The sequence below is a fragment of the Camelus ferus genome, chromosome 36, assembly GCF_009834535.1.
Source record: "Camelus ferus isolate YT-003-E chromosome 36, BCGSAC_Cfer_1.0, whole genome shotgun sequence".
NCBI classification, from domain to species: domain Eukaryota; kingdom Metazoa; phylum Chordata; class Mammalia; order Artiodactyla; family Camelidae; genus Camelus; species Camelus ferus.
Genome location: NC_045731.1, coordinates 13,318,060 through 13,340,747, shown reverse-complemented (window position 1 = coordinate 13,340,747; position 22,688 = coordinate 13,318,060). Strand labels below are relative to the sequence as shown.

General features: G+C 49.1%; 2 protein-coding genes across 4 annotated transcripts in view; one reads left to right on the top strand and one right to left on the bottom strand.

Moving 5' to 3' along the window:
- The window catches only part of SLC9A2 (solute carrier family 9 member A2), a 54,171-nt gene extending 51,135 nt beyond the window's left edge, over positions 1-3,036 (top strand). The window contains exons 11-12 of the mRNA XM_032474204.1: positions 1,323-1,413; positions 2,331-3,036. Of these exons, the coding sequence (XP_032330095.1) occupies positions 1,323-1,413; positions 2,331-2,701 (462 nt within the window). The 3' untranslated portion in view covers positions 2,702-3,036. The remainder of the gene's footprint in view (positions 1-1,322; positions 1,414-2,330) is intronic.
- Positions 3,037-8,651: 5,615 nt separating this feature from the next.
- Positions 8,652-21,865, bottom strand: MFSD9 (major facilitator superfamily domain containing 9). 3 transcript variants are annotated; one of them, XM_032474176.1, is made up of 6 exons: positions 21,620-21,865; positions 18,547-18,634; positions 17,305-17,348; positions 13,077-13,206; positions 11,837-11,989; positions 8,652-10,108 (listed from the first exon to the last, which is right to left on the bottom strand). In XM_032474176.1, exons 1-6 carry the CDS (start codon positions 21,782-21,784, stop codon positions 9,354-9,356), a joined length of 1,335 nt encoding a protein of 444 aa, XP_032330067.1. In that variant the 5' UTR covers positions 21,785-21,865; the 3' UTR covers positions 8,652-9,353. The 3 variants fall into 3 exon arrangements, with proteins under 3 accessions (XP_032330067.1, XP_032330066.1, XP_032330068.1); XM_032474175.1 differs by having other exon boundaries at positions 11,837-12,046; positions 21,620-21,864; XM_032474177.1 differs by lacking the exon at positions 21,620-21,865 and adding an exon at positions 21,435-21,613 and having other exon boundaries at positions 11,837-12,046.
- Positions 21,866-22,688: the final 823 nt, after the last annotated feature.

Sequence of the window (22,688 nt, the reverse complement as noted above, 5' to 3'; positions counted from 1 at the left end):
GCACGAGGCTCCCAAGAGCGGAGCCTGCAGCCCGTCCAGAGGGTCTGCCGACAGACAGAGTGGCTGTTGGGGGTTGATTCACAGGAATCTGGGATGGAGTGAACTATAGAGTCTTTCTCGATGTTTCTCGAACACCTGTTACGTTCCAGACGCGGGCCAGGCACTTGGAGGGCACGGGTGAACAAAAGCACAAAGGCCCCTCCCCTTGCAGGGGTTGCATTCTAGCAGAGAAGGTGGTCCGTGATGGATGGAGTAAGAACATTATCTGTTACGTTAGAGGCAAGAAGCGCTGTGCAAAAACACAGAAGGGCCGTGGAAGGAGGCTGGGAGGACAAGGAAGTGTTGGACAAGTTCCCGTCTTAAACCGAATGGCGGGGCCAGGCTTCATTTAAGCAATATTTGCCCTTTCCAGGGAGAGGGTGCAGCCTGAAGGTGGGCTGGCCCCCATGTGTGCATGGGAGCTTCAAAAAGAACGTGTGTGTGTGTGTGTGTGTGTGTACACGCACCCATGCACATGCACGGGACAGGGGAGGTTCCGATTCAGTGCGCTCAGCAGTGCACTTGGTCCAGGGCATCACCATTGATAAGGAAGCCACTTTAAAATGATATACTGATAGATTGATTGAACACAGCAGGCACTGCATCTCATTAAAAAAAAATTATTTAAGTGTAGTTGATTACAACATTAGTTTCAGGTGTCCAGCAAAGTGATTCAGTTATACACATACATACATACATGTTTTTATTTTCAGATTCTTTTCCATTATATGTTATTACAAGAAATTGAATCTAGTCATTTTTAATAATATTCTGTATTGGGTTGTCAGAGACCAAGACGGTTATGTGTGAACAAGAAGATTACTAGAGACTAGCTTTGGAAATGCCAGTAAAATCGCAAGTCATACTTTTTGAATGCCATTTTCAGGACATTAAGTAAATACAGCTTGAACGTGCTACATTTTCCATATAACTTCTTCCCCATCCACGTAGGTTCCAAGTCTCTTTTAGTAATGCCCTTATAAGTGGGTGTTTCCGAAGCTTTTCTTTAAGAGAACCCAGTGGTTTTCACGTCTTGTTTCCACTTTACTTCTGTTTTCCTTAGTCCTGATTTCCATTATATTTTAGAAGTTTACTTATGTTAAATAAAATATTTATTGCTTGGAATGCCATTCCCCACCCCTACAGCTCCTCACCCAGTAATTTTGGAATCAAGAACTAAACTTTTAATTTTTAACACCAAGTTTTGCCATAGAATTTTAAACTTCTAATATACAATAAATGACACGTGAAGGTTTTGTTTTTGTTTTTGTTTTTTTCCACAGGCTTCTACTTCAGCTTCTCGATATTTATCCTTACCCAAAAATACAAAACTTCCAGAAAAGCTACAAAAGAAAAAGAATATTTCTAACGCAGGTAATGACTCCATTTTCTATGAACCTGAGAAGAAATATGCTAGGATATCATGTTATTAAAATGTGGAATGTATCAGTAATACCCCTCCTCTTTTTGGCTTGTTTATTTAATTAACCAAGAAGAGGAAAGTCTGATGATGGCTGATGGAAATAGAGGGTGAGGTGACCAATGAGAAGGGGGACCAGGGGAGGAGGGGGGCTATTTCCAACAGTGGGCATGTCACCACTGTGCACCTGTCATACAGGCTCCTGGCTCCCAAGAGTCTTAGCATTGTGTTAAGACTGTGTTACCCTCAGTGTGTTACCCTCAGTGCTCTCAGACCTGCATTTTGGGAGACAGCTGGTTCTAATCATGCCTCCTTCCTTTGTTTGGAAAGTGCATATTGGTGTTTTGACCATTTTATGAAAATATAAAGGAAAGAAAGCTGTGCCTGAGATCCGAGATCAAGACAAGAATCTTCATATTAACAGCTAATGAGTGGTCTGTTTACCGGTGCCAGGGACCGAGCTGAGCCCTCCTGGGACTGTTGGGTCGGGGCAGGGGAGAGCCTCGCTGCTGCCCCCAGGCGGTCTCAGTTTCACATCCAGCGCCGCCACTTACTAGCATCTCTTGAGCCTCAGTTACTTCATCTGCAAAGTGGGTGAATGTGAGGATTAAGTAGGTTACTGCATTTAAAAGTGCTTAGGGCAGTGCCTGGCACGTGGTAAGCTCTTCAGAATCAGTCCGTGTACACGTGGACACAGACGCTCACAGGGCTTATGCGCATGCCCAGGACTCGGGGGCGTTAGCCTGTGCCCTCTGACCTCCGCGCCCGACGACCAGGGGGCGCAGCAGCTGCCGGACCTACTATCGTATTGTCCCGTCGCTTGTCACACCTCCTGCGATGCCGCCCACATTGTCCTTTTGCTCCCCTGCAGGTGACGACAGCAGCGACTCAGACCCAGATGTCGGGACCACCGTCCTCAACTTGCAGCCCCGAGCGAGGCGCTTCTTGCCAGAACAGTTCTCGAAGAGAAGCTCCCAGGCCTATAAGATGGAATGGAAGAACGAGGTAGACGTGGATTGCGACCAGGGGCGGCCCCGCACCCCGCCAGCTGCCCACGGCAAAGAGGGGGGCGCCCAGGCCCCGGGGGTACTGTGCCAGCCCCTCCTCTCCAAAGGCCAGTTTGGCTCCGTGCGTGGAGACGGGGTGACTCAAGCCCTCCGACCCAAGGCGCCACCCAGGCTGGTGCGAAGGGCATCGGAACCTGGACACCGGAAGGGCCGGCTGGGCAGCGAGAAGCCTTGATGGAAAAGGCCAAAGCAGACTTGGGGTGACCCCCGCCCGGCAGCGGGGAGTCCACTTGCAACCCTCTCTGCATCTAAATACTGTCTTTGGTAGTAGAATCAGGCCAGGATTCAGGGGGCCAGCGCTTAACCCGAGAAGAAGAGAATCGAATTAAAAAAGTCCCATGAAGTGGCTTTTAGGACTTGTTGCGAGCAGTTGTAGTCTTTGTAAGCCTAAAGAAAAAAGGAAAAGAAAAGAAAAAAACACCCGTGCCTTTATTGAACTTGAAGGACAGAACTTGAAATTTTTAACACACCTTTGTTGGTGAAAAGTTTTAATATATGCATATATGCCTCAGATTTTATTTATGAAAAACTACGTGTATCTGTCATTCGTGTTTAAGCACTTGGCACTAAAAGTACTTAGAACGCCTGTCCTGGGCGTCAGGGGCAGCTCCTGGGGATGGAGGGGGAGGGGCGGCTGGGCGTGGAGGGCCGACCTTGTCCCGCGGGTTGGGGGGAGGCAGCACAGAGACCCCCGAGGACTCCAGCCGTCGGAACATCCAGGCAGACGAGGTGGCCTGGCTCCCCGAGTTACGAGAGTGCGGCTGGTTTTCCATTTGTTCCTCCTTCTACAGCGGACTTGCGGGTGACACAGATTCCATCTCCCCTTCGTGTTTACATGGTACAGGGAGAGAGACCGCCGGGGGTGGGGGGGAGAGAGACCGCCGGGGGGGAAGCCAGTGAGACTCAGTGCCAGCTCGTGACAAAGTGCCATCCACGTGGGCCCCATGGGGTGTGTGAGGAAGGGGACAGGGCAGCACCGGCTTGTGGCAGGCGGGGGGTTTGATACTGTGCAATCCTGGGAGGCCGAGGCAGGAGAGTCCCTGTCATGCCCACCTACGACCACCTGGCTCCAGAACTTTTCTGTAGAACATTCTAGAGCTTCCAATCCAGGTCAGAGGCTCCGAGCAGACAAGGATGGATCTTTATATAAAGAGGATTCCAAATATTTAACAGATGGGTGAGAATTCCGGTTTTGGATTTTATTCAGGAAGCACTTTGGAGAATGTGGGCGTTCTAGGGTTTGTTTGTTTTTTTTTTTTTTTTTTTGCACTAGTCTGTAATTTGTTACCTCTCCCCCTTCAACAAAGTAGTAGCTCAAATTCTTCATATAAAATTGGGTTCTGCTCCTCTGAGTACTTTTTAAAAGTACAGAAGAAAGACAAGAAGTGGAGTATGGTCATTTAGGATTAATACTGAAATCTCTCTCGTAAGCTATAGATTTCATTGGCCTGTCATTTTCCCAGAAAGCCCCCTCTTTAAAACTTAACCAGAACAAGACTAAATTTCTGGGTTTAGCTATGAAATGAGGCCACTCATGTGGTCCCTTGGATTCACACTGGAGATACAGCAAACGATCCAAGTGACAGCTGTCTAATTTCTGGAAATTAAACAGAAAGATATTGTACGTAGAAACTCTTGGCCGTGGTTCTTATCTCCTTTTTCTAGAAGTAAATCTACCTTTTTTTTTTTTTCCTCATGTTCTAAAATGCTGGAATACTGTTAGATTGTTGGGCGTGAGACTGAGGGGAGGGCAAACACACAAGGTACAAGTTCATAAAGAGTACAATTTCCTGCCCACACTCTCCCAAGTTGATCAGTGGAAAGCAGTGTAGACACAATTTAAACTACAAGCTTAGGACTCTGTGCCAAAATTCTTAATTTTAAATGAAAATATTTATATAAAATATGTATGTTTCATCTGCTGAAAATAAATGAAAACTGACTTAATTTAGAATTTTATTATAGGACTGTGATTCATCAAGATACGTGATGTGTATTTTTGAGAATCTGACGAGTAAATTCTCAGAAGTGACGGTGTACGAAATCTGAAATGGAAGGTTGAAATGGAAAATGACTTTAAAAATAAATTTCCTGATTTTCCCTGGTGTCCTACGTTAATATTTTAAGGTGTCTAACTTTCGGGAAATGATGGAAAAAACATGCAAATGTTTATTATGACACTTCATCTTGTTAAGCAGGTAGACCAAATTCCGCTTTCACTAATTAAAAATCAGATAAAAAGTATGGATGACATTGTGTAAATTTCTAAAAAGGAACACTTCTGTCATTTTATCTTTATTATCCGTTGAAATTTTTTCCTTATTTGTGGAATGATATAAAAAATGAAAAATAAATTTGACTTTATTTACCTTTTTTCTATATACTTTCTTCTTTTTTAATGAAATTATTTAATTCCAGACACTGCGGAAGGAAAGGGTATGGAGTTGAAACCTTTTAACTAAATATTGTTAACAATCTAAATTTCTGTGTTTCTGGCACAGAAACATCTGCATCCTTTTCAAATGATTCTCTGGTTTCAATAATGATGGATCCAACCAAAGTTCCAATGTGACTACGGAATTTTGATGGGTCTTTGGCGTTTATTGTGACAAATTTGATTTGAACTACTTACAAGAGTCAGGGCTTATTTCTTGACGTACAAAGCCAAGGCCAACTGTTGGGAGCAGCTGTGTCAGCTAGCAAAAAACTAGAAATTGGCTTCAAAGTCTGACATTTTTAAAAAGACATGCGTTTGCTATATATGTCCCCCAAACGTCCAGGCTGCAACTCCCTTGGGCTTCCGCTAAGCTCTGTAGTGGGGGGGGGGTGCTGCTCTGCCTGGGGCGGGGGGCAGGTCTGTTTCCATAAAAAGCGAGAAGCCCTGTGGTTTACTACACGTCTCAGCGTGCTCCGCATTTATTGCATTGTCCAGATCACGTTTATGTGAAACCTGGCATTTCACAAACAAGGATGAGGGCTGTAATGTTTTGTCAGTTCCAAGTTCACACTGAACTTTAATCTTTCAGGAGTGACTGAAGGGTTTCTTTGTGCAGTGGAAGTAGTCGTTGGCATTATCTGCATAGGCCTGAACCCTGAAAATGGAGTCCCTTCATGACCACGAACAAGTCACGCTCATGATTCAGTTACCGGTGATCTGGGGTTTCCGGGTTCATGTTTCTATCTCACATTTAGATCAAAGGGTGCACCTGGCCAGTGCTTTATATCCTACCTTTAGACCAGGTTCTTTCTTCAGCCCACCTATCAGGCCAGCAGAAGCCCAGCAGGTGACAGCTGCCTGGCAGCGACCACAGCTCTCGTCCACGAGGAGTGCCACCTCCCTTCAGATTTCTCCCCCACGTGGCTGACGCCCTCTGACGGCATGTCAGCGCGTGTGCTGCCAAACGCCCTCACGGTTAGGGGGTCGTTGAAAGTTTTCAGTGTTGCACTGGTCCATCGTTTTTCCGTTTCTAACTTTCTACAATTTCTTTTTCAAATAAAATTCTACTTTACTACCTCTAAGAACAGTCAATCAGTTGTGGGTCCATTCTCTTTGCTCACCATCAGTGTAGAACACATTTCAGATTAAGTATATATTTGGTATTACATGGTTTACAAGCCAAAGGCTTGTTTTTGTTACTAAGACATGTCTTAGCATGCAGGCGGCCATAGTTTTCCAGCACTTCAGAACCCTGAGTTAAAATATACATCAAGATGCAACTATGGCTTTTAAAAATTGTGATTTATTAGAATAAATGACACCTCATTAACATTTCAAAGGGATTTTATTATTAAAAAATTGTTACCATGTAACTGGCAGATTCTTCAGGAAAAAAAATTGGACTGGACAATGTTTTTTTCCAACCCCTCCCCCTGTTCCAAGAAGAGCTGCGTTAGACTGCATCCTGGCTAGATCTGCAGGAACCTTGCCTCAAACTCTTAAATGTTGGTCCTGGGGGGACGGGCAGGGAAACACCATGCTGGCTAAACTGAGCCCTCCCAGTTACAAGCTGTCGTCTCTCCACAGCCGCCCAGATGCCTCACAGAAGTGTCCTCAGAAAAAGACGCCTTCTTAACGTTCTGATTGTTCGTAAATGCCCCCTAAATGCCCACAGGTGTCCCTGCGGGCAACACAGGACAGCACGGTGTGCTCTGCTCTCTTCATCAGCCTCTCTAACCTGGCCTGCTGAGCTCTAACAGACCGGAAACCTGGGCAGCCCTCAGTCCCTCCCAGGGTCTCCCTGAGGCATTTGGGATTTCCCCCACCTGCCTCCTTCCATCCCTGCATCCACCTCTCCCCATCCCCACCTCCCCAGGCGCTGGGATCATGGCCCCTTTCCTGGCCTCCATTAAGTCTCCTTGCTGCAGCTAGAGGGGCCTTCCTAAAAGGTGAAGGTGCTCAGGGCTCCCGTCTTCCGTAGGCCTGCAAGTCACCCCCGGGCATGGCAGGTGAGCCCTTCAGGATCCAACCCTGTGATGCTCAACTCGGGGTGGGCACCGAGCACCTGGGCACCTCGGATCTGCCTCCCGAGGTCCAGGGCAGGCTCTGGGCATCAGGTGCCTCTAACACGCAGCCAGGACAGAGGACCCCCACGCCCCCCCTCAGTCCAGCCCTTCCCCGGGCTCCATGCAGAACTCGCACCAGACCTCAGGGCCGTGGTGGGGAGGGGGAGCCCCCATGTGTCACTCTGTGCCAGGCATGCCCGTCCCCTTCCGTTCTTCACTCACCCCTCCGGACGTGAGCACAGGTGCACCTCCCTCTGGGGAGAAGGCCCATTCTTCTGGAGCCCTGAGCCCCAGGCTGCTTCAGAGCACTTACAGCTGGGGCTGCCAAAGCGCTGGAAGGGGCACCATTTCCTTCACCGACTTCTTGGGCAAGCCCGGGGCCTCTGAAGCGAGGCTCCACGCAATGGTTAAGCTGAACCAGATGTAGCTGTGGATATTTCTGACTTAACAAAAACAGCAATTTCACGTGGCTTAACCTAACACTTGGAGAAGATTACAGAAGGTACCCAAGAGAATTTAAAAACACAAACTCGGAGCAGATTTAATTTCCCTGAGGTCACAGTCCGTAAACTATACAAAAATGGCCCATCAGACTGGCGGTTTTCAAACTTCACTCTGCAAACAATGCAGCTGGGAGTCTTGTGCAAGTGGCCCCCGCAGGCCTGAGGGGGGCGGGTGTCTGCACTTCGGACGACCTCCAGGGTTTGGGGCGCTGCTGGTCCCTGGCCCACACTTTGAGTAACAGCACGTTAGACGATTTAAGAGGAACTCCAAGAAAACATTTATCTAAAAAAAGTCACGTGAACAAAACACTAAACTTAGTAGTGGAGAATAACAAAAACGTGTCTCTGCTCTTACGAAGGTCAGTCTTCAGGGTCCTTGGTGTTTCCATGTCTCTACTTAGAAAGCCTCATTGAGCTTACAGGCTTTTATTTGACTTCAAAATCAAACTGCTATGATTTAAGAAATAAAAATGACTATATTAAGAGCTTCTAAAAGAAACTTATCTATTTCTGAGGATGAAAAAAAGAGTCTTTGGAGAAATTCCTCTGAAATTCTACTTCATTTCATAAACCTCTGACTATCTATTGTCCCTTTGAGTCTACCCTGCATGACAGTTTGGTGGCCCCTTTGGAGCATGGCCATCTAATATTCTGGCTTCCTCAAAAACACCCAGCACTTACATAGAAGTTTATACCACTTAATAAAAAGTTAGTGTTTTTCTTGTAGCTAGATAGGAAAAAGGACAATCTTCAAACTTCTAACTAAGTCTTCATCATAAATACACAAGACACCATAGCACTAAGTTCCTCTGATGGGGCCCGACCCGGGACTCTCTCGTGCTCTGAACAAAATGTTCACCTGAAGAGCATTCCTGAGCTTTGGCTTCTCCGCCAGCTTCCTTCGCCACCAGACTGAGGCGGCCCCACGGAGAGCTGCTTCCAGGAGCAGATGGTTGCGCCTGGTGCCAGGGAGCTGTGGTCCCGGACAGGCTGGGCTGCCTGCGGGGCAGGGGAGCAGCCCCGTGGACCTGTTTCTCCCGGTGAAGAGGTGGGTGCTGAGAGCAGGGGAAAGTGTAATACACTGGAGTCGCATGATCTCAACAGACAGTCCAAACTGACTTAGTGATCACGGAAGACAACAAGCCTCTGGCCTTTAATGAAAACCAGGTCTCAGAACGAGCCTTTCTCTAGCTCCAGGACAAACTGCAAGTGGGGCTCAAAGTAGACTTTTGGGCCTCTCCCAGGCCCACGGGCTCCATCTCTGGGGGTGAGGATGGGCGTCTGGTTTAAAACCAGCATCCCGGGTGGGCCCTTGGTGTCATCTGAGAATGTGACAGGCTGGTTTTAATAAAGCAGCTTCTTCAATCTCGGGGATTTCAACAGCAGGAAAGACCCTCTCAGCTGAGAGAATTTCACCCGACACGAGGGACAAGCTGGTCAGTGTTCATGTTACCCAACTTTTATTTATCAGAGAAATCCTGATGGCTGCTTCCCTCTTTGCACATATTGGAGTCCGCTGCCTCGCCACCACTTCCCTATCCTGCACTGGGGATACACTGCTCCCCTGGAGAATTCTAACCCCGCCAGCCAGGAGGAAGGGGAGACCCGTGGAGAAACACTGAATCCCTTCCCCTCCTGCACAGCTTTGCTCCAACGCGTGTCCAATGCTGGTTCTCCTCGTCTGGCAGGTCTGACTGGATGTCCACCAGCGAAGCATGGCCACGTGCTGTCCCAGTGACCCTTTCCAGAGCACCCCTGAGTGTGGCCTCTGTCCTCGCGGACACAGCTCGGACTCTGTCTCTTGGCGTGGTCCAAATGCACCTACTCGCTTTTTAACCTGTCACTCCCATCGCTTCCAGAGTGGGGTCTGTTTAGTGACATGATGATCACGGCCGCTAAGGCCAATGCCGCCCCCAGACCAGGGGGGGCGCAGGGGCTGACCTCCTGGGCCACCCCTGAGAGGAGGGGGGCTATGACCCGGCCCACGGCCGTCACCGACTGCCCCAGGCCCAGGAGGGCGCCGCCGGCGCCGGCGCCACCCACGCTCAGCTGCAGGTCGGTGATGCAGGTCCTGCCAATGGAGGTGGAGACGGACAGGAGGGTGGAGCAGAGGACCATGACGGCCACGCTGCGGGTGGCGGCGAAGGCCAGCAGCAGCAGGCAGGTGAGCGCGCTCGAGTGCAGCAGCAGCTGGCGCGGTTGGTGGCCGGCCAGCCGCAGCACCGGCCCTAGCGCGAGGCCGGCCAGGGCCCCCAGGGCGCTGCCCGAGCCGAGGAGGTAGCCGGCCATGCGCGGCCGCAGCCCGAAGCGCTCCTGCAGGGCCAGGACGAAGTTGCTGTGGTACAGCATGACCGCCAGGGCCATGAGCCAGCGCACCAGGAGCACGTCCCATGCAGCCGAGCCCAGCAGGTGCCACAGGCCCCGCAGGGTGGCCACCACCTCCACCTGCGGCGGCCTGGCCGCTGCCTGCGTCCCAGAGCCGGTCCTTCCCCAAAGCGCATGGCTTTGGCCCCATCGCGGGCCATCCTTCGCACCGCCACGTTTCCCGTCACTCCATGGAGAGATCCACACGAGACCTGTTAAGTGGCAGGAGACCCATTAACAGAGGCGGGGGCACGGGGCTCCAGCAGGACCTCCCGGGGGGACGAGCAGCTGTGTGGGGAGGCCACCACTCTGCATTTCTGAATAGGTAAATTCACTAAGCTGCATCCTGGAGTCCTGTTTGTAACCATTCCCGCAGCTCCTCAGACTCCACTTCGATACCAGAATTCTGCTATTCACCCTAATAAAAAAAATCTCTACCTGTAAAATAGTCACTTTTTTCCTAGCTCAAGAGCCTCTGTGGTTTCCTGACCCATCATTTCGTACCTACATTCTCCTGCTTCATGTGGAAATTCCTCCTCCCTTCCGTACTTTTTCAGTTCTGTGTGTCCACTGTCTGCCCCAGCATCATCTGTGCATCACCCTTCCTTCATCCATTCCAAGAGGGAAGACTGATGCTTCCTCAATGCTGAATCTTGTACTAAATACCAGGCTCTATTAACAAACAAGACCTCAGACATCCATGCCCTCAAGAAATTCCAACCTAAAAGGGGGTTTGGACAAGTAACCTGGAAATCAGATTACAGGTGAGGGCTGTTGGTGGGGGAGGGGGCACATGATGCTTCGGACAGAGATGCAGGTCCTGACGTGGGGTGAGGAGGCGCAGCTTCAGACCACAACCTTTGGGGCAGCACCGGCCGGGATCCAGCCCCACCCAGGGCCTCTGTGTGCTTCTGCAAGTCAACCCCACAGCCTTGGGGGTGGGGGCGTCCTCATAGACCAGGACACAGCCTGACGCTGCAGCTCTGAGCAGGCATCCGACCCTCCGCCCTCAGGTGACTGGCTCGTTCCTGCCTCATTTGTTCCCACTAGAATGGCCTCTTGCCCATCTGTGCCCCCAAACTTTCTTAAAACTGAATTCAAGCCTGCCATTCTAGGAAACCTTTCCAAACTCAGCCCTGCAGGGTTTTAGCCCTTCAGCACTTAAGCACCACTTGGACCAGGAGCTCTTTCGTGCTGCTAAAGGCTGTTTGCAGCAACTACGCTGGTGGACTTGGTATTAGCCAGGGAGTAACTCATGGCAGGAGACTAACCACATGAGAATGCAGGCCTGCACATCTTTTTTATCTATTCTCATTTTTAAAAGGGTCCTTGGCTGTTTTACAGAATCTGGATAAAAACGTGAAAGGACTATTGCTGATGAACTAAAAGGAAGAGTGTAATTTAAATGATAATAAAAACAATCACAATGACAGCAGCTTGCATTTACTGTGTCCTCATCTGAGAGGCCGCGGGGTCACCTGCCTACATGCAGAATCTCCTGCAGTTGTCAGGACAAACCTGCGTCCCGTGACCACGTTTCACACATAAGGAAGCTGGGGTGACAGCCCGAGGCAGCCCAGTCTGTGGGGCTCCAGAGTTCCTAACTACGGAAACAGAAATCATGGGGAAAAAAGACAGGACAGGCCTTTCTCAGGCGAGGTGGCAGATCAGAGCATGGACGTTAAGTCTGAAGGGGTCAAGGGGTGAGGAAAGGGACACGCACACGCACGCATGCACACACACACACACACACACACACAGGGCTTTAGCACAATGGAGCCCCTGGGGGTCCGCAGCAGGGGATGCCGTGATCTGACCGGCGTTCGTGGACGACGAGTCCGCCCATTCTAAGAAAAACAAATTGTAAGGAGAGAGGGCAGCCAGGCGGGTTGGGATGCAGGCAAACCTGACAACCTTGTCGTGACCCCACATCCACTTACCAGCATTGAGAATGAAGACGGAGAAGCAGATGAAGGCTGTGAGATAAAACCCTCCGTCCAGTTCAGTAAGGTACCCCCCGACCACAGGGCCCAGGATGAAGCCCACGCTGGACGCCGTGTTGAACTGTCCGAGCACCAGTGGCCGTTCCTTCTCTGAAACCAGATCAGAGAGCAGAGCCTTTGAAATGGACAGTGTGTGTTTAAAGAGACCTGTAAGGAGACAAGAAACACGTTCTGTGCATTTTCCACATCAAAAGTATCTCCCTGGGGACGCTGCCCTTCATCCACAGCCCTGCTGGGGTCCTGATCTCCATTTGCTCTGATCCTCTGTGGCCTGCAGGTTCCACCCACCGTGACTGGATTCCTAGTCCAGCCTCACGATCCTGGTCGGTCAACTTCATCTGAACCAAGCCCTGACCCCTCAGCTTGCCCACCTCCCGCCAGGATGTCCCAGGGTCTCCAGTCCTGTCTGTTACCCAAGTGCAGGTCATGGCGGGTTCCATACGGAGACTCTTTACTTGCTCAGTGAATAAACATTTCCTGCACGCCCAGCACTAACCCTGACCCTGAGGATAATGTGAGGAACAGAGAGCCAAAAACCAAAAGCAAAGACCTTCATAAACTGATTTCTTGGTCAACAAAAAGGCTCAGTATGAGGTTTGGAGGGGGACTCAAGAGTAAGTGTATGTGTCACAGAAATGGGGTGGAAATCGCCAAAATTCTATGTTAAAATGACTTATTTTACGCTCTAAGCCTTTCAGGTTTAGTTAAAAACAATCGGCTTAACTGAATGTGGGCCGAGGTCCAGGGCTGCAGACTTGTGCCCAAGGGTGGCAGGGTCTGTCGCTGCCCTGACGCACAAGGTGAGCCAACACTCCCTGAACGGCCAGGCAGCGAGCACTGGAACAGAGCCTTCACGGTAACCACCTACCCGCCAGACCGCCCAGCACCCGAGACGGGTCCTGATGCGCCAGCACAGACATTCGTGCGGACCGGCGCCGAGGGCCCCAGGCTGTCATGTGCATGGTCTGTAGCCCCGGACAGGCGGGCAGAGCCTGACGGATGCTAAGCGCTCAACCGACAGCAGCTCCTGCTGTTACAGCTGATAACTGCTGTTGCCACTGTGTTCTCTTTCAAGATCTCATCTAAGAGGCACTGCGAGGCAAGGCGGGCTTTCCTGGTACAGACCCATAAACTGACTGATTCTGGATGAAGATGCAGGCACAGGGCAAGAACTCACCCACAGGCACTCGAGCAAGGACAAACAGGAACACGTTGGTAGATGCTCCAAGAATCAGATACCCCAGGGCGCTGAACAGGATGCACACCAGCAAGGAAGACTGCCTGCCAGCTACGTCACTCCAGCAGCCCTGAGGGAGCAAGGCACAAAATCTCTGACTCCCCGTGGAACAGCCACAGCACCACGGAAATGCCCCTCAGACGCGACCCAGGGGACGACATCGGGGGATTTGGTTTAAGATGCTTAGATGCTCGAGTCTGCTGTGCCCCTTGTCAGAGTAAGTCATCTCTGGTCTTCCACGTGTTGAGCAGGAAAATACAAATACAACATAGGGTTTGTTTTGTTTTGTTTTAAATCTGAAAAAGCCTGAGATACCAAAGAAAGTGCCTATGTTGATCTGGTAGTGAAGAATGGCCTGAGAAATGGTGAAATACAATTTACAAAGCCTCACTTTGTCTTCATTCTCAGTGCTTTATGCAACTCAACGGCTTAGTAACTGCATTCACTATTTAGAAATTTAGAAAATACTAAAAAACAAAATGAATATAAACATACCTCATAATCCCCATATCTACATGCTTTTAACCAAATGATCACACGGTACACTCCATTTTATAGCTTGCTTTTCCACTTACCGATATATCTTGAAGATCATTCCACGTCATTAAAAATTTGCCCCTATCTTTTCTATCTTTTTTGTTTGTTTTGTCTATTCCCCACCATCACTGACAACCATATCTTTTATCATTAATTTTGTCAATCTGCAGATTAAAATGACCTGTCACTGCTCTAATGTGAGTTTCTTTGATTACCACTGAAATGCACCTTTTCCCACGTTGTTTTTCCCCTTCGGTTTCATGGAGACATAGCTGCCCTGCAGCGCTGCGGAAGTTTAAGGGGTGCAGCGTAGTGACCTGACCTGCCTATACTGTACCGTGATCCAAGAGAGTCTAGCTAACATCCATCACTTCATACAGACACAAAAGGAAAATATGGGTTATTTCCCTTGGTGATGAGAACTTGCAGGATTTACTCTCTGGGCAATTTTCATGTAAATCATAGAGTAGGGTCAGTTATACCCACCATGTGTACATTACATCCTTGTACTTACTTACCTTATAAATGGAAGTTTGTATCTTTTGACTATCTTCACCCAGTTCACCCACTTCCCATACCCTGCCTCTGGTAGCCACAAATCTAATCTCTTTTTCTATGTTTTTTTTTCCTTTTTTAGATTCCACATATACGTGAGATCACACAAGTATGTGTCTTCCTCTGTCTAAGGCCCCGGATACCTGGAGGACAAAGGACAGCAGGTGATCAGGGCATCAGGGCCGCCCTGGCAGCTCATTCTCCACCTGACCAGCCACCAGTCCTGGCCAGGCCTCTGAGAAAGTCCCTTTGGGGTGGGGACTGGTGGCCAACAGCCTTTCCTGCCTCGTCCTTCCCCTCCCCTTGATGAGAACATGCCCAGGGCCGGCCAGCCGGGCCCCCAGGAGTCCCTCAGACACTGGGCAGAAGGGCAGTTGGCCCGCTGCTCCTCCTGGTGCCTCAGGAGTGCTCTGTCCGAGCAGGTGGACACGAGCCTGACCGCACGCCCAGCCCCCTGCAGTGTGTCCACACTGACCCACTTTATATACTGAGTTTCTGGGTGAGGCTCTGTTCGAAAAAACATGTAATTGCCTTAAAATAAAAAAAAAGCTAAACACTGTAATAGCCACAGAGCACTGTCTGAGAAGGGTGTCCAGAGCCTTGTGACCCCCCAAGTGACCGCTGGCTCCTGGACCTGGCCGGGAGGGGTCAGCACCATGTCCTCAGTGATGCTTGGTGACTCTCCCCGACCCTCTTGTGACCCAAGCCCACCCCTCTTCCCGGACAGAAGCCAGCTCCATCTGTTCACCCCCTTCCCCCTATCTTTTTGGTTGGGTGTATCCTTTTCTCAAGGACCCAAAAGATCTCTTTACATAAGGATATAAACTGCTGTAAAATTCCTTTATAAAACATTTGAGAGTAAATCCTTGAAAATACTATCATTCTTCTACAGAAGTCATCCATCCTTTTCCTCCATTTTCATTTCTATGGAGTTTCTAAAATGAAATTCTCCATACTTTTTCCAGCTGGGTAAGAGGGCACTGGCCTCCTGGGTTCACAGGGCAGCGATACAATCTGGCGGTCACGGCCTGGGCCCTGGGCCAGCTGTCTGGGTGCAGCTCTGAACTTTCATCCCTCCATATGCCACGCATGTTATCAGTTAGCATAATTACACAACAGAGGTGTATCTCCATGCTCAGTTTCCCTCCCGTAAGATAGGAGTAATCGTAGTATCTGCCTCGGAGATTCCTCCCCTGTCAACACTTGCTATGTGCTTTATGGAATATGACTCATTAAAAACCCACAACCACCACTGGTGGTTAAGACGAGTCATTATGAGAACTAAATGTAATAAAGTGCTTAGCACAGGGCCTGATGCACAGTAAGTACTTAATAAATATGAGTCATCTTTATTAAAATACATGTATTAAACATATTAGACTAATCTGAGCTAGCAAATCTTTTCTTCATAAACATTTGTTTTTAAAATTAAATTGTTTTTTTAATAAAACTTTGAATTAAGATATGTATTCGTAAAAGCAGTGGTTAAAAAGGACATTTTAAGTAGGTATGCCTCTATCTGAAGGATTTCTAAGGAAAGTTCTCATTAAGTTACAGCTACGACATACACGAAATGTGCTTTGTAAGCACAAACCTAATAAAGCAAAGGATCAATTCGAAAAAGAGGGTTGGGCCACCAGTGGCAATAAAAAAATCCACATTCATAAAATGTTGCCATGTTCCAGAGTTCTGATAAATGCTACTGATAAACACAAGAAAACAAATCAAGCCTGGTCTCCTTCATTCTCGGGGAGGTCAGAGTCCACCAGGAGAAAGGCACTTGAGTAATTAAAATCCACTGGGACTCAACTGATCTGATACACATATGCATATCAAGTATTCTGGGAGTCAGTTTCCAAATAAAACAGAAAAGATATTTACAAGATGTATCCTGAATTCTTCTCTCACAAGAGAATATGAAACATGACGAGCTCCCCTGTGAGCAGGTGCATGTGTCCCTGGTATAACCTGATGGTCCTTATCTATTTACTTTCTTAGATCATCAAGGCAATGACAGATTATGCGTAGGAACAAAACAGTATGTGCTCAGAGTTTAGATACTGAGATTAGGTGACTTTGTCAAATTGGTTAAACTGCGAGTCTTAATGCCCTACTCTGTAAAAAGGAGACATCGAACTACTTTCTTGGGCTATGGGAACAATTCAGTGAGGATAGGCTGTTACTGCTATGCCACTTTCAAACATGAAACACTTCAACGAAGATCAGTCCAGGAGTAGCTACTTGGTTATCTCAGAATTCATGATGGACTCTTACCGAATTTCTATTTTAAAATATATTTTACCCACTAGCCACTCTTGGGAAAGACAGTGCTGTGTGTGCTTGGTGTTGACTTGCTGTGAGACCACCAGCTACTCAGACAAGGCCACGGCTGATCCATCCCTGGCACTAAGCTGGCTGTTCTATTTCAACTGCCGGAACCACCGGACTTGAGGGCTCAGGACAAGCATGGCCACAGTGTTGAGCACCCAGCAGAGGGAAGGGCAGGGCAGGTCAGTTAAGGTTTTGGACTTGAAACCACTGAGGGACCAGAAGTGGAGGTGACAAGGTCAGCCCTGGGTCTTTCTATCCCACGCGGTCGACATACAACCAACCACACCCAGTGGCTCCTCTGTCTATACACCTAAGTTTTATAATTAATAAGCCATGTAGTGCGAAAGGTACAACTTCCAATAGAGCCTTAAGATCTCGATGGATTCGATTACTGCCAATTAACTGAAACAGACAAAATTGGTAATGACTTCTGTTCATGTTCTTTTCTCCTAGGAAAAAGGTGGCAGGGAACCAGGAAAAGAACACGTTACAGTGGAAAAAGTGGGCTCTCACTCCAACTCAACGAGGTCCTGTCCGATTCAGCCATCCCAGCCCTTCAGACCTACGTCTTCTCAGATGTCAACTGAGGGAGAGAGATGATGAGGGGTCCGCCTTGATCTAACACTGCATGTCCTCACCACCTGCACGTCTGCTTTGTGGTTAACCTCACACCCCGATTCCACAGCAGCCCGACGGGTGGCCGTCAGAAGCATACCGTTATGTTGCCGGATGGAAGACAACTTACCACCAATGTGCTGGAAAAGAACTGCAAAATGCCATAGGAGGAGCCTGAAGAAGACATAAGTAACATCACAAAAATCAGCTAGACTCATCACAAAAATGGCTTAAATTAACAGAAAAACATTAGGAGAAAAAAAAACATTTTTTAAAAAGGAAATTACCCAATTATCTTTTTCCAGATGGAAGAGTAAAGGAATACAATGTTTAATAAAAGGCCTTCAAACTAAAACTGAGGGAAAGCAGAAGAGAGCGACTAAAGGCCAAGGTCACCCTTAGGGGCCTTGAGAGAGTCCTGCTCACACAGCGGGAGGAGCGCATACCCCAGGCCGAGAAGGCGGCAGCATGAGTACACAGGGGAAGAATTCTGAATCCCGCAAAAATTCTACTAAGTCTTAAAATGTTAACATTACCTCAAATGTGTCTAACACTTCAGTCTTATAAAATGCATCTAAAGAACTTACAAAGTACTTCTAACTACATTCTATCACATAACAAGTTCCTTCTGCTCTGCATGGAGCCCTTCACACTGCTGCATGGGCTGGTATAATTCCAACTACACTTCTCCAGGGAAATACAAATCATGGCACGGCCCAGAACTTAACCAAGTATTATGTGCAGAACTTCCCCCAAACATTTGCTCATCCAGCTTGTGGAAGACAAAGTGCTGTTAATTTTAACAATTTCTCACTCATGAGCATAGTCCTAAACCCTGCTATTTCCTGCCTCCTTGGTACATCAATGACTTCTGGATGGAGACTTTATGCTGCACATGGATAGAAGGCCTCTAAGATATGCTGGTGATGATGCAGGAAGCTTGCAACCAATCCGTCAAGGTTCACCCGAGTCCCGTTCCTCCTGGTATGATTTCTGCAGATTACGTCTCTCTGGTCTTGTGTGAGGTTACAGGTTCCCGTGGGCAGGAGTCCATGCCTACCCTTTCATATACACAGTCAGCTCCTTGGAGAGGCTCAGGAAGTATCTGTGACGTCACTGGTGGCACGGGGCATGGAGATGATGCTATACCTGAAAACCCCTCTGAAAACAGTGAGTCTAGGAAAAGATGAATTTCACTGGCTTCAGGGTCATATTCTGAAATCCTCTGAAAATTCATTTCCTCCCCTTTTCAGTTTACCTTTGGATACTATTTCTTCATTCATTAAACAAAACTAACTTGTTTTCAGGTACTCAGTTCAGGGGGTTTAAAAAATTCAGTGCTCTCTGAAAATGTGCGGGATTAACCACTCACCTACTATTCCAGCAACTGTTGGACTTACTCCGAGAGACTTGACATGAAGGCTCAGTAGAGGGACGACCATGCTTACACCGAACAAATCCTAAACAGCAAAACAAACATGCACTGGAAACGGAGGTCTAGGTGTTTTTAAAGTGGTGATCCTAATTACAATTGATTTAAAAAATAAAACCAATCTCTAAAGTGTTGAGCAATCAAGAACTCATAATTGCACTCTAAGTATGTCAAAGTCATCAGGTTAACGTTACCAGGGAATCCAAATACAATGTGTTATAACAGCTGCCACCTGTCAATGCCTGGATCACCCTGACCTGGAATCCATGTAACTTCAGCTTCTTTGTAATTAATTGGTCCTTAATATTCAAGGAGGATGTGCTACAGACATTCTTCAAATAAAAAGAAAAGAAAATTGTAGTGCAAAAGAGTATGAAAACGAATATATGTATGTTTATGTATGCCTGAAGCATTATATTGTACACCAGAAACTGACACAACATTGTAAACTGACTGTACTTCAATAAAAAAAAGTATATATTAAAAAAAAAAGAAAAAATTGGGGGGTGTAATGAAACGGGGAAGGAGGTAAAGCTAATGCCTCTTTCTTAGCAAAACAGCACTTTAGTAAGGAAGTCAGGTAAGGCTTGCAACTCTCCTTGAAGAGCTCCATCTCTCAATGATACCTGAAGAATACATTCCAAAGTTCTAGGACCTTTTCAGGGTAGGAACTCAAACATTTCTTGATTAGTAGATTATCTTAAAAAAAGGAATTATCACCCGACTAAAGCTGATGAAATGGAATTAAGTCTCACCGGGTATCTGGAGGGAAGGACCACAATCACAGACCTTAGCGCTGCTTAGTGTGCTAACCAAAAAGCACCTGAAGGCTCATTAGTCCTCCTTCCTCAACAAATTAAAATCTGGAAGCACAGATCAGAGCTAAAAACAAAACATTTTGGCAAAAGCTTTAATCTTATTCCCTTCCTTCTCCCCATTGGAAACCATCTTCCCAGAAGTCTTCGGGCTCTTTACATCTCTAGATATAGTCAAAGTAATAACTAAGTTATGTATAACATTCCTTAGATGTTACCTAACGAAGAGACGTTAGGTCCTTCAAGGATACCCAGAGTGGTGTACATTTTAATTGTTTACAATATTTTGAATTTTAAAATAATCTCTACTCTCTTTTAACTCTGTGAAAATCTTACATTTCCCCCCGAAGATATTAAAGACCTAATGATTCTCTTGAATAAATTATTCAAATTATTAGAACTTTCCATCAGGCTTGCTAGATTGGACTGTACCATGTGCAGAGCATGTAGATAACATACAGGGAAAGCTTGGGATACTCAAATCTGTATCAGAAGCCCATCATGAATGACCTGCAAATTTATTTTCAAAATCTCAAACTATATTGAATTTTAGGTCAGGTTGGTCTCCAAAATTCTCTAAACTCTGGTCTGGACTTTCCAGGTGAGGGTCCAAATCCTTTTCGCCTGGCAGAGCCAGATGCCGTACTATCCAGCAGGGCAGTCATGGATGACAACTAATTCCCTTTCCAAGTTTGAAGAACCATCCGCCTCTATGGTTTTGAATTCTGGATGACTGGATTGGAAGGTTGAAGAGGGACCTGCATCTTGAGAACTAAGGTTGAAGAAATGGGATTAGAAGGTGCACCAGGCTCTGAACTCAAGCATTGATCCCAGGTGTGGAGTCTGCTATACGAACAGGAGGCAGAGATCCCACTGCAAACAGCACCTGCTGGAGGTTCTGTGTCCACAGCAATTGGATGTGTACGCTTTCGTCATCATCTTAACAACTACTGATTCAAAAGGAAACTTTACAAACTGTTGAACACCTTGCAGTGAGGCTGAGGAGGGTGACTGGCTCCCTGCTCCTCTCCCAGCCAAGCACGGCTCAGCACCCTAACTCTAGCCAGGCATTAGACTGCGGAGGAGTGGTCCTAACCTGCACAGGAGCAGAAAACAGTAATTCCTCTTTGTCAGGGCCCAGTGCCCTCAGGGACCATCTTCAAGGCCTCAGAAGACAGCCTCCTCCCATTGACACTGAACTTGACCAGCTCCTTTTGTCCTCAAGATAAAGTCCCAGACCCAGCAAAGAGGAAATCCTACGGTGTCTTTTCCCCAGTCTGTCCTAACCTCGATTAGCTCACTAGCTCACAAGCAGGGCAACTGAACCAGCTCTAGACTTGGGAAGTGGGGAGTGAAGAGGGGTACATAGGGTTCCCACAGATAATGGCATAGGAACTATCAACACAAACTTACTAAGACTGCAAGTTCCTCCGAGCAGGGCTGTGTATTACAGTGACTGGAGTTGCACAACCCTTACTACATAACAGCTTTTCAGAAACTCCATGAAGAAATGAGGGGACAGCTGGCTGGCCGAACACACACTCAGTTTTCAAATCTTTCCATTCCATTCTTGGGGAATCCGTAGTTGTGCTTATTAAACCAGGACATGCACACAACGTCACAACAAAAACAAATCTGCATTGTGCAATATATAAACAGTTTGTGGGAAGGCAGGTGTGTATAATTCACTGTGATTTGCAGGTTTAAACACTGCAGTCTACCAGGGACTCTAAGGAAAATGTGCCTCATTCTGCCCAAGTGGGGTCATCACAGCGATACCTAGAACGTGACCTGGTGAAAAGGCCGGCGCGTTCCTACCGCACGGCAGCCACCAAGCTTGCCCCTGCGCCCCAGCTCTCCAGGCTGCATGCGATGCACCTGCCCCAGTATCTAACACCCGCGGTCACCCTCGAGGGTGGCGCGGTCACCAAGTCACAACTGAGGTCGGTGCTGGAGCGTCTTAAACCGCGGGGTAGGGTAGGGGGCGCAGGATGGACCCAATGCAAACCTCACCTGTGGCCAGGTGCAGAGTGAGTGGGTTACGGGGCAAGAGGGGGCAGGCATCACCAGGGAGATCGCAGGTTCCCAGCCCTGGCGGAGCCCGACGACCACCCGAGGAGCTTGAAGAAAAGCAGCCTTAACCGGGTCCAGGTCGCGGACAGAGCCAGCCCTCCGCGACCAGCCCGGCGCGCACTCACCAGGAAGCCCACCAGGTAGAGGCAGAGCAGGAGGCGGCGGGATCCGACGGCACCCGGGCCGGGAGCCCCGGCCTCGGCCCCTGTCCCAGGCTCCTGCCGCGGCGCTGGTGTCGCGGGGGCCAGACCCCGGTCCGGGGCCGGGCCGCCAGGACCCCCGCGCTCCATGCGCACAGGCGCGGGTGCCTTCGCACCGGGCCCGGGTGCCTTCGCACCGGGCCCCGCCCCCGGCGGAAGCGAGCGGCCGCGCCTGCGCAGAGCCGAGCGCAGAGGCGACCGTTCGGCGCCCCAGGTTCCGGCACCCGCGGGGCGGGGCGGGCGAGCTTCGCGCGTCACCGCGGGTTCGCGCCCCGGGCGGGGACTGGACGTGTGTGGAGAACGCGCGGGTCTTCTCACGGTCGTGTTGATGCACGGTGCTTCCTAGGGTCGAGAGCCAGCCGACCCGGCCTTTGAGGGCCGGAGGGGACTGTGATGAGCTTCACCTCAGAGGTGGTGGGGTGGGCCCCGGTGGTCGGCGCGGGAAGACGCCCAGACTGAGGGCCCTCGCTGGCTGTGGCGGACCTGGGGTCCCAGCGTGGCTTCGCCTGAAGGAAACGCCAGGGAAGGCGTGCGGGCCGCCTCGCGCAGCCGCGAGGACTCCGCAGATGGCGCCTGGGACGCCAACTCAGTTCTAGAACATTCGCTGCCGATCTCAGCAGGTTGCAGCGGCCTGTGCTCGGGGGGTCTGGCCCGGGGAGGGCAGGACCCCCCCCCCGGGGGGCCTCACAAAGGGCTTCCTGCGTGAACTAGGACACGGAACCGTCACCCGCTGCCCGGGCCCCCGGCGCCGCGGGCCCGGGAGGAAGAGGGACCGTCTCCCCGGGAGAGGTGCGCGGTGGTCGCGCCGCGAGGGGAGGAGCGACGCCCCGAGGGGAAGCCCTGAAACGCAGGAATGAGAGACGGGGGAGGCGCGGAGCGCTGGGTCCCGAGAGGCCCTTCGGGGACTCGGGGAGGAAGTTTTTTCCTTGCGTGAGGTAAAGATCCCCGAGCAGCCGAAGGTTAGGCCGAGGGCAAGTGAAGTAACTGGTAGTTA